Source organism: Pelobates fuscus, chromosome 1, assembly GCF_036172605.1.
Source record: "Pelobates fuscus isolate aPelFus1 chromosome 1, aPelFus1.pri, whole genome shotgun sequence".
Taxonomy (NCBI): Eukaryota; Metazoa; Chordata; class Amphibia; order Anura; family Pelobatidae; genus Pelobates; species Pelobates fuscus.
In genome coordinates, this window is record NC_086317.1 from 214,430,827 (window position 1) to 214,443,261 (window position 12,435).

The 12,435-nt window shown below is 39.4% G+C and overlaps 1 protein-coding gene across 1 annotated transcript in view; it reads left to right on the forward strand.

The window, feature by feature from the left end:
- The first annotated feature begins 10,117 nt into the window (after positions 1-10,117).
- The window catches only part of LOC134591655 (T-cell receptor-associated transmembrane adapter 1-like), a 45,831-nt gene continuing 43,513 nt past the window's right edge, over positions 10,118-12,435 (forward strand). The window contains exon 1 of the mRNA XM_063444473.1: positions 10,118-10,203. Coding sequence (XP_063300543.1) covers positions 10,194-10,203 — 10 coding nt within the window. The 5' untranslated portion in view covers positions 10,118-10,193. The remainder of the gene's footprint in view (positions 10,204-12,435) is intronic.

Consider the following 12,435-nt stretch of genomic DNA (forward strand, 5'->3'; position numbering starts at 1 on the left):
GACATCCTCAAGCCGATCCATTAGAATCAGACTGTGAATGCTGGCTTGTGGTTACGGGGGGGGGGGGGGGGACATTGTAGCAGACTCCATTCCCCTATGTTCGGTTGTCCGTACCCCTTTGTTCGTCTCCCGAAAGACTTGTGTGTGGTCCCTTGTTATGCCCCAGTGAACACCGACCTTGACACCTTCACTTGAGTGCTTTCCCTAGGTGGCCGCCATACATATAACCGGACGCACGAGGCCTAGCGCATTTTGTCTCCCGAACACAGGCAGCGGTACATGGTCGTCGAACATCTGTAACTGTATTCAGCCTCGCGTCTCTGCGAACCTGGGCAATGAAGATACCACTGCCCATTCATCTTCCCGACCATCTAAACGAACGATATTCGTTCGCTCCATAACAGACAGGAGGAGTGTTCTTTGGTGTTCGCACAGGAACCCCCGAAAGCCAACTGGCCCTCCTCCCCAATTCTCTGGAACTGTTTTGGGCTTTCCCCTGCTAGGACTAGGGTTCTGCTACACCATCTTCTGTTCATCTTCCACGTATTTTACTTCAGTTCCTTTACACCATAAGAGTCGCACATTTATTAGACAATAGTAAGTGCAAAATCTGTGTTTGCTCTGTATGCAGCTGTATATCCTTATTAATATCAGCTTATAGCACAAAACATATTTAATCAAATAATTGATTTCCCCTTTTGCCCCAAGCAGACATCTAGCCATGAGGCTGCTTACTTTTCCAGATTTTCTTTGTCACATTCCTCTAGCTTAATATTTGGCTTTAACTCATGGTTGCATACAGTATGCTTGCTAATGCTTTACCCATTTAGGCAAACTGTGTTAAAGAAGAAATACATAAATCCAAAACAACAAATTCCAGCATCAAATATCAGGGTAAGCAGGAATGGAATATCTATTATTATACTATTATACTATTATAGTATAGTTTAACAAATGCCATTTTAGTGGGACGTGGCAGACAGGTGAAGGTATGAACAAGAATAGTATCAGGGTAGTACATGTCAAGGAGGATAAGGATGCAAATAGTCTAAAACGTAGACTGCCCTACAAAGAGAAATCTGTTCACTGAAGTTAGCCCCTTCTGCAGTGTTAAAATACTTTTATTAGAAAAAACACACAACGTTGCAGTGTTTATTTTTAAAACTAGATGTGCTCCTTATATCTTTTGATTACTTGTACCAGCTTCTTTTAAATAAAAAAGTAAAAAAACAAACAAACTTAAAACTTGCCTGTAATCAAATGCCAAGAACCTTTAATCACTGCTGTCACTCTGCCTCTTGCTGATGATCTCTGTCTAGTCTGATGCTTCTCATAGAGAAATACCTACTGTCCATGCTCAGCAATCACCACACTCTGCCAATCAAATGCTTCTCTCATAAAGATATTGAATCCATTGCCATAGCCATATTCATGCACAGCTAGTGGGTATCCTAGAAATGGAAATTGTGTTATATTGTCTGAGTAAAGGGACAGGGTCTAATTACCAAAATCATATCATAAAGGTCAATTGGTTTTGATGCTTAGAGAATGATTTGACTGTGTTTCCTTTCTCATTTTATCTGTTATACTGTGAATTTTGTGGCAGTTACTGACCTCTAGTGGACTTTATTCGCAATTACTTTCAGCTTGCTAAAGTTTGATTATACACAGTAGCAGCCCAGTTTAGATCGCAGTCGTTTTCCTGTAAAATGAGCTATGTGTGCTTTTTAAATTCTGTGTGTTAATATTCATATACACTGCTAACTGTTTTAGTTTGTAGGTAAATAACACAAGTTGAACTGAGGAGTTTATCCTTATGTTTTTACTTTAACCCCTTAACCCCTTAAGGACCAAACTTCTGGAATAAAAGGGGGATCATGACATGTCAGACATGTCATGTGTCCTTAAGGGGTTAAGGACACATGACATGTGTGACATGTCATGGTTCCCATTTATTCCAGAAGTTTGGTCCTAGAGGGTTAAGAAATGCTTGGATATTGCTGTTGCATTTACTTTGAGCATGTTTAGATGTTGTTGCTCACATATTGGGGTCTTCTATTTGCGAAATTATTTTTTTTCTGCTCACCGTAGAAATAGGACACTCTGCACAGTAGTGTGGATGTTTGCATTAGCTCATCCTCAAATTTATCCACAATATGAATGATGGTTTCTGCAGCCCTGTTGCCTTGTAGATGTGCACAAATGGAAAACATCACGAAAATGTGCACTCCTCAAAGTGCCCAGAGCACGTTGATTATACTTCGGGGATGCACACTACTTGTGCTCTTTTTTTGCTTCTGTGGAAATTGCCCGGAAGGCTTATGTCCTGCTAGTCTTAGTCTTACCAAGTGGTAAGAGAAATGTAGATTGGAAACATCAAGGCCCCATTTCTCATGGACATTGTGAGGAGCATAATATCTATCTAAAGTTACATTTCATTTTTCGAGAAAATAATACATGCTTAATATAAGTTGCTAAACTAAATAAATCTAAATATTTTTTTTTTACATGAAGTAACAGGTTAATCATCAGCTATTACTGTTTTATATCATCCTATATATTTTTTAAACAAAATAATTTGTTACCATGTTACCATTCTATATATCTTTCCTATCATTCGATCTGACAAAAATATGAGTAGCTTAGGTTGTATTATTAAGGAAAACAGCTACATTTTAGATTTTTGTAACTTTATAAATTATCTTTGTATCTAAGTAGAAATGTATTTACATATGTGCTTTTATTCTTTGTTTGTTTTTGTGACTTTTCTATTAATTACTGTTAGTATTTATATAGCATTATTAATTAAAAAAAAAAAAATGTAATGCCAAGTTTGTGCTGTACCATAAGTACACAGCCCATATGGAAACAATTATGGATGAAAAAAAAAAAAAAGTTTTACACATGTAGAGGATTTTCAATGTTTTATTCAATGGTGTAGTTTCCAAGAAAGTGACAGATTCCCTTTAAGACATCAAAATTAACTCATAAATATATATACATGAATGAATGACCTCGTAGCTGTATAAATTGCCATCAGGCACACTGCTAAACTAAAACAAATAATGAAAAAAATTGGGGAGAAAAAACATACAGGTCCCAGGCTGGAGACACATATTCACTCCATGTGGAGTGGTGAAGGTTTATCCATCCCTTCATGTTAATGAAGTGGCCTGGGTGGCATTGTCCTGTCATTTTAACCTTGCAATGGAAAATATTTAATTTTTTTTTTATGAAACTGCAAAGTTTAAATCGCAGGATTAAACATACCTCTAGCAGGGGGCGGAGCCTGATAGCCAAGATGGCCAGACGTGATTTTTGAAAGCTCCAGCACCAGCAGACACAATCCCACTAATCCTGTCCAAACGACAGAAACCAGAAACTTAAGGAGCTTGGAAGGTGACATAGGACCTGGTAGGGAACAGAATGATACCTGTCCCGAGCCGATCCGCACTACAAGAGACTGAACCGGCCATGCGGCCTAACACTAAGCGGAGCCTGCAGCATGGGGGAGGCGGCCGATCACCCGGCAAGGGAACCGCTCACGAACAAGACGCTCACACTGTCCTGCTGCCCCCCCCCCTGGACCGGCGGGGGTTATCCCGGTCCTCGCTGGGGACGATCACCCCCAACCAAGCGGCAAAGCCCAAAGGCAAGCAGAAAGGCCAGGGCATAACCAAGATGGCGGCTGGGATGCAGCCCGCGAAGGGGAGAACCCACATCAAACCGCCAACACATACCCTGGAGTTCTTTGACCAGCTTGGCGCAAGCCTCTGGACAGAACTCCATACTACAGGCCGGATCTTTCAGCTAGCATTGAAACAAGCAGCGTCCTGGATTCGCCCTACAATCCGACGCCAACTATGCAGACATCCGCCCATAGCTCCCAGGGCAGTCTCCCGACGGAGGAGAAATAGGAAACCCGGCTGGCAGACAAAGCTGATATACCCCCCCGGCACCAGCGCCCGCTCGAGCACACACCGATGGGGGACCACCCACCTCGCCGGACCCGCTTACCACCTTACGGTGTCTGTAACCACTGACCACCAGGCGGAACTCAACACCTCCCAGGCTCATGCTCGAGAAGAGGGGGGCAATCGGAGCGGCGAGCACCCCACATGGGCTCAGGAAAAGTTCCGACAAGAGGACTCAGAAGAAGTCACAGTCCACCACGTTAACCGGGAGGCTACCGAAACTCACCCCCCTAATGACAAACAGAGAATCAGCAGGGGCACCGGGACTGTACCCACAATGGGCTCACGCCCCCTGGTCCATTTCCAGAGGCTCGGCAACACAAGCCCCTCCGCGGGCATCGGCTAGAAGACCTGGCCGACAGACAGCAGGAATCACACAGACCTGATGGACTTACGGGACATTAGCCTGCCTGTTGTACAACCCTGCCTTTTCACACCCCTCAGGTGCCAGATTCGAGACGCTCTCTATTTGCAGTTCCGAGACGTTCCTGGTTATGTATTTACCTCTCTTCAGGCTAGACCCCACACTAAGCCTATCACACGCACTGGTAGTTCCCAGCGCATTGCTTTAACATATTGTTTTCCGGTTACTCCTGTTTTGCAACGAGTGTTCCAGCTTTTAGTCTAATGTATCAGTTAACTCCACACACTCTATGCCAACAACCATCCTATTAGTAAGCCTGAATAACATGGTCTCAGCACCCACAGCAACTCAGAACAGCCCAGGGGATCACAGCACCCACACACCAAGGAGCAGGGGATACTCACCCAGCCCCGTCAAGGCATCGTCAAAGGGACTGAGACTCTAACCCAGGCATAGTATCAGACACATAACTCTTTGCCCCACTGGATCTCACACGACTGTCTGCTGACATATATCATTTATTTTGTTCTCTTACTTTGTTCAGTTTTGCCTCTTAAAATCGCAGTTTACCCTCTAGCACTGTGCTTATCTAGCTTGTATACTTTTCATAAAATACGCAGATTAAGCTAACCAGTTCAAATGCAATTTGTATTCAATAGAAGTCTATACTTTGTTTGAGCATCTATATTCAAAAAATGTGCACTACTTCGAATGCCATAATTGTAAAATCAATGTGTTATGTCCACGCTTACGTATGCTATTGTGGCAGAGTAAGCTGCTATGTTCACTCTTGCACGCAAAAATAAAGAATTAATAAAAAAAAAAAAACATACCTCTAGCATACCTCCCAATATCAGCACTCCCAGAATCTTGATGCAAGTGGGAGGGGAGTAAAAGGGGCGGGCCAGTGACACGATTGCAAAAGGAAGCGGATCTGCACGAAAACAGGGCAGACCTGCCCAAAAAGGTGGTGTGTCTGCCCACATTACTGGCAGGTCATCTTGGTGTGAATACACACTAGACTGCCAGCCAATCATTTTAGCCAGTCCACTGAGGACACAGCATGCAGGGAGAGCTTTTTCATAAATGTAAGAGACTTTACTCTTGTTTAAATGTTTACATTTATTCTTAATCGGTAAATGGAAACACAGTATTTCATTATATACGATGTTCAGTGGACTAAACATCAATTGTAGAATTTTAGTAATTATGTAAGAACACACGTTTACAATATGTGTGCTATTATTTTCATAGGATGTCAGAATTCTTTCTTTATTACCCAGTACAATGTTTTTGCACATATAAGAATGTGGCTTGAGTAGTCCACCCTTCTTACAAGTTGAATATACCTATCTGTTAGAAGTAAGGAGTCATCAGGAACTTTAAAGGAACACTCTACGCACCAAAAAGATCTTGCAACACAATATGTTTTTTCTGGTTCTTATATTTTGTTCTATTACTTGAACTTCTTCACAATCACAATAAGGAAAATGTTGCCAGTTCAAGCAGACTATTAACAGACCAGGAGTTAAAAATAAAAAAAAATCAGCCTTTGTAAGCCCTTCTCTCCTTACTGTCCCAGGGTGCCTGCTGTGTCCTAGAGGCAGATCGCAGAGGTCTCTGGCACCCACTGCTCTCATGGCTCGCTCTTCCACCTAGCACCGGTGTTCCGACGACATTACTGGGCCCCGCGAAGGTGGCGCTGTGGGAAGATGCCAGCTGCCACGTGAATGCCCACGCAGCATGAGGAGGGGCTCAGGGAGGGCCAGGAGGAGAGATAGTCTCAGAGAGACAGAGGGGAAGGATGACGGCACAGCCAATATGGCGCTGAGTCCCAGTGCTTCTTTTAAAGCTTCTGGTGGTCTCCACCTGCTGTTGATGGGGGCCGGTCTGGTGACTAAGTCTACCTATAAATACCCAAGTGCTACTTTTTGTCAGTGCTTGGTTGTTCTGGTGCTTTGCCTCAGTCCCCTGACATCATGGTGTTTTTATTCCTGATTTCTGTTATTCTAGTTCTTGTTATGTGGATTTCCCAGCTCTTGACATTTGGCTGTGATTCTGACTACGCTTTCTAGCCTCCACCCTCTTGACCTTTGGCTCTCCAGCTCCTGTATATGGATTTCATGGCTTCTGACCTTCGGCTTTGATTCTGAATACACCCCCTAGCTGCCAGCCATGACCATTGCACTGCCTGCCTTCATCGCCTGTCTGCCTATTTCTGGATTCCCCGCTTCTACTGTAATTAAAGGAGCACTATAGGGTCAGGAACACAAACATATATTCCTGACCCTATAGGGTTAAAACCACCATCTAGCCACCCTGGTCCCCTCATGCCTCCGTAAATATAGAAACCTTACTTGTTTTCAAGCCTGAAGTTGCTAGCTCTGTCTCTGTTTCCTTTAGACCTGCCCACTGCCTGCTGACATCATCAGAAGTGGTAGCCTGATCCAATCACAATGCTTCCCCATAGGATTGGCTGAGACTGACAAGGAGGCAGATCAGGGGCAGAGCCAGCATGATTCAAACACAGCCCTGGCCAATCAGCATCTCCTCATAGAGATGAATTGAATCAATTAATCTCTATGAGGAAAGTTCAGTGTCTGCATGCAGAGGGAGGAGATACTGAATGTTTGGATGCATTTTAGGCAGCCATGACCCAGGAAGGATCTCTAACAGCCATATGAGGAGTGGCCAGTGAAGTTATCACTAGTCTGTAATGTAAACACTGCATTTTCTCTGAAAAGACAGTGTTTACAGCGAAAAGCCTGAAGGTAATGATTCTACTCACCAGAACAAACTCAATAAGCTGTAGTTGTTCTGGTGACTATAGTGTCCCTTTAAAGGGGATCTCTCGGGCAATTGGGAGTTTATCTTCGCTGAGCTAATCAACCGGGAAGTAGCAGGACCATTTGATTGGGTGTCACAAAGTTAATTTATAAAATTACCAATTTCTGTTGAAATCTTGACATTTATTGAAGTAGTTCAAGTGAAGATGCTACAATAAAGACACAGACCCTCTCTTCTACTATATTGTTTTTCTGCCTTAGTTAACCATTTTACTCCTACTTAGAGTCAGCAGAGTTAATTATATGGAGCAAATATAATAAAAGCCCTCCTGGGTCTATCTCTAGTATTTTGCTTATGCCCAAGAAATTTGTCTATACAGGATAGGTAAGAAATTAAGTCCTTCAAATTCTCTGGAAGATCTCTGGTGACTACGTTGTCTAATATACTATCAGACAGACCGTTCAGAAAATCGCCAACAAATGCCTGATTATTACAGTGTATTTTTGCTGTTAAAGATACAAATTCTAAGGTGTAATCACCTGTAATCAACCAAAGATCTATTACCTTGTTTCAAGCGAACAAGGGGGTACTGGCTGCATTAAATTTCCTACAGCGGGGATCAAATGCCCTCAAAGCACTAACAAAAGTCACATAATTATAGATTAATCATTTTCCCACAAAGGGTTAGCCCACACCAATGACTTGTCTTATAACAAACTCTATTTTGGATGACCATGTGGAAGTTTCCTAACAGTCTGCAGGCCTCCCACATGATGTTTTCCAGCAGGCAATATACAAGGTATCCTCACATATATGCACAACTGTTTTACGAGTGAAATCGGTCTGTGTTCTATATACTTCCTGATAACTATTCAGTCAGATAACACTCTCATACTGACACTAAAAAAAAATCTAAAAAAAAAAAAAACGACTGCAAATAATATATTGAATTGAGGTAGTTTTCATCCTCCCTTTTTTAGAAAACAGGTGTATTTGTCACACAGTACTTGCGACGCAATTGTTCCTTTGATGAGGATTTTAAAATGAAATCATGCCAACATAGATGAGCTTTTTGTGAAGGGGTATCGTAACAGGTGCCTCAAGAAAGCCTATGTGAGAGCCCTGAAAACAGAGACGAATTATTGTAGGTGCCCCCCAAAAATCTCATCTTATTAGATCTATTGGGGCATATGTCTCAAATACTGGTCGCAACTAACCAGTGATTTTTGTCTGAGATATGTTATTATTTCACAAAATGCAGGACCACCCTTAGTAGCCTGGAGGAACACTATATTAGGGATCTTTTATATATCAGACGGCAGCTTTGAAAATCAGCTGTGTGATGTAAAAAGAAAACAAAACCACTATTATGTTGCAGCCCCTCAAATACCTGTAGACATCCAGGGATAAAGAACCTCACATCTAGGTCTTCAGCAATGTCCCCTTGCAATTCCATTGCATTTATGTTAGTCCCTTTTGTTACCAATCCTTATGCACAGTAATAATAAAATGACCTCTGTTGTGGACAATCACAATGAACAATTGATTACTACCGGCAAAGGCAGAATAATGATTTGAGGAAGAGAAAGTTTATTAAGTGGAAACAAAGGTCATTTTGAACATAGAGATAAATGTGGAAAAGGATATGGAGCTGGGTTCCATATTAAAAGCAGAACATACATTCTCTATTGACTTTCAGTGAGGAGAAATGAAAAGAGACAAGACAGTAAAACCTCTAAAGGGAGTTTTCAATTAGGGGATAAGAGCTAGCTCACAGCAGACATGTAGTGGGTGGGGATTTATTGTGATTCAACAGAAACGCACAGATACAATTTAGTAAACTGTAAAGCATTCACTGGATGCAGAGGTCAGCAACATAAATTATACTCACATAACCCACAATAGATAGATAGTAGTGTATTCAATATGCACATTGGTTAACAAGGTAGGTAACACCTCAATAAGACCTTGGAAACCGAATGGATTAAAACTAATTCTGGGGAGTGGGCATGGAGAGTTTCATTTATTTCAAAATCCATGCATTATGCAAAAAAATATGGTATTACTTTTTACATAAGGCTTTATCAGTATCTCGTTTAGCCTACATCTACTGTGTAATTATACTAAGATAGATATTGAATCTCTCTTTATGTTATACAGTATGTGAACACATGACCACACTTTTATTTTTCTAATAATAGCCACAAATAGGTTCCATATCAACCGTAAATTCAATTTCTAGTTTTGTCAAAATAGATTCTAAAATTTAATGGGTCAGAGAGACAAATTATGTTGAACAGCTTTCCCTTCAGTAGGGAAGATAAAGTTTGTCTTTTTTTACCTTAACTCACTCTATTCATTTATATACCCCTTTTCTAAACATGATAATGCTATCATGGACTCCAGTAGAGGGGCTTATCTTTGTTACTCTAATCACAGTTCAAGGTGAATTGGACACAGGGTCAGTCATGATCAGGTTTTGTTTTGCCCAGAAATTGTATTTTATTCAAAATACTTCTCCTTTCCAAGAACCAGTTAAAGCAGTGGGGAAACAGGCAACAGACAGTTTTGGGCTGGAATTTTGCAAATCACTTTTTAGCTCATTGATATTTTGGTTGTGACTAGACTCCAAAGATAACATGGATTAGTAAAAAAAAAAAAATGTATCGTGGCAATTTACTTTTTAATATTTTAGTACCAGTCAGTTTACTAAAATGTTCTCAAAGGAAGTCAAAACTGGAGAACACCACCATTTAGACAAACAGGTTTAGAACCTTCTTTATGTTACCGCAAGTTATGTGTCTACCTGTGTGCTCTTAACTTTAAAAGGAAACGTGAATAATGAAAGGTTTTGATGTTCCATTTAAAACTGCTTGTCTGCTGTGAGTTGTGACATAAATACAAAATCAGTTACCATTTTTGTGCACCTCATTTCCTGTTTATAGCAGAATCTTGCAAGATCACTAGAACTAGAATCTATTATCTGAGAAGGAAAAGCTATTGCGTGGTGCAAGGTCTCCTCTTATTGTTCTGCAAATACAGGCAACTACTCCTAAAAATACACAAACATGTTTGAAGGTAAGCAGATTTCATTATTCCATATCAAAAAGAAATGCAAAAGAAAAAGCACGCAGTAAATATAGTCATCAAATTTAAGTCTAATTTTATAGATTTCTAAATTTACAATTGAAATGCAGCTTTCTTTCTGACACTTCGACTGGCATAAAAAAACAATTACAAATTATTCTTTTTAAAATGATTAAACCATTACTACAATGTCATAGGCTATCGCATAAACTGACGTAACATTGCGATAAATGAGGCTTAGTCGAAATTGCTGAACATTTTCTGCATAGAGATGATCACATGAGAATTATAATTCTGGACTTTTTTTTTCTTAGTAATGAGTTGTGGTTGGAAGAGAAACAATTTGATTATATAGGTCGAACTTTTTTGTCAAAGTTGTTTTTGCATAAATTTGGTTGTCAGTTGACCGCAATTCACAAATGTAGTTTTTTTGTGTTGCTATTTGGCTGTGTGTTAACTTAATCTACAAAATAATAATAATGAAAAAAAAAATAGAAACAAAGTAAAATGTATTTTTATTCTAATTTTTTTCTCCAGAAAAGAGTAGAGATAAAGTAGAATTAATCTGAAGTGGAATAATTTCCAATTCAGGCATTTGCTTATGTCTTTGGTAGTTTTTCCACAACTTTCTGTTAAGGGTCTAGTTATTTATAACCAAAACAAAAAAGCCACTAGTGAAGATTTTAATAGATTCCTAACATTTTGTACTAGGAATACACAATGGCCAATAGCAAAAATATAAACATTCATTTATCTAATTTCTGTGTTTTTTCCTATAGCACTTTAAAACACGAGACATAAATGTATAGATATTTTGAATGTTATCAACTTTCCCATACTGTTGATGAGCTACGCAATAAAGCGAACACCTGTGTTCTTATGACATAGTTTTCTCTTTTTCATATTCACGTCTCTATTAAAAGCACCCTAGAGAGAAATGGAGCATCCTGTGATAAAAGGTAATGCTTATGCGCATAAGGAAACAGATGTAAAGGGCAACTACCAGCACTAAATAAACAAATGCATAACACATTTCTTCATAGCTGGTCAGATATCTCATTTGATTACTTTATCAGGTCTAGTATGGTGACAAAATTGGACTCGGTCAAACCATATTCCCCGAAAACAGAATTTTTTTTTTGGTGACCTTTGAATTTCACCCAAATGACAGTTTGGCTTGGCAGAATTTCGGTACCAAAAACTGATTTGGGTATTGAATCAGGGGTACCATTATGTATATATGTATATATTTTGTATATGTATACATTTTTCTGTAACCAAGCATTTTCTTGCCATTTGTTTCAAAGATCAAGTGAGAAAAAGCAACCAATAGAAATCAGGAGGAACAGTAAAAATAAATAAATCTATGTTTACAATATATTTGTTAAATCATTTTTTGCCTTCTTTTGGATCAACAGAAAAAAAATCAAATGTGAGAAAGGCTGCACTGGTTCATGGTGGACGCATGTCTCTTTTCAGCTATGTAACTATGTAAATACAAATATATATTTGTTTAATGCTCCTCCTTTTTCTCATCTATTGCTCACTTCTCACTTGATCTGGGAATCTAGCCAGCAATATTCTTCTTTTTTCCCATATTTTATCTCTTTTTTTTTAAACAGAGCTGCTTGGCTTGGAGTTCAGGAATTTAACCTATTGCCTGGTTGCTCGAAATTCAGACGTATTGCAGTTCAGATTGAAAGGAATCTCCTAGTTTAGATAAAAATGTGTTGAAATCTCAGTTCCCAACAGGGTCAGCACAGCCTTTCACCCTTCAGTCAATAAAGTTATTATTTTTGCATTAGATAATAATAACCACCAAACTCTACGTCGGAGAGAGGGATCTCTAAATGTATCCCTGCTGTTTGGTGTGCTTGTGCTGTCTATTTTAATTTCAGATGAGGTTTACGGATACATTTTTATCACACCACTGATCATAATTAAAATGAACTTAAATATTGTAGGCAACAGAGAACAATATATATTGAAAATGTATTACTTTAATTTAACAGACCCAGTTCTTAATTTTTATTAAAAAATATGGTATTATTGTGTATGTTTTTGAACTTTTAGTTATAGCATCAGAAGATCAGGGCTATCTCCAAACTACTAATTCCTTGAAAAAAGGACAACAGATTTTGGTTGTATTGTTGACTGAACAGCTAATATCTATAATTTTAAATTTTAGAATTTGTGATAAACAAATCCAATCATATAATTTGT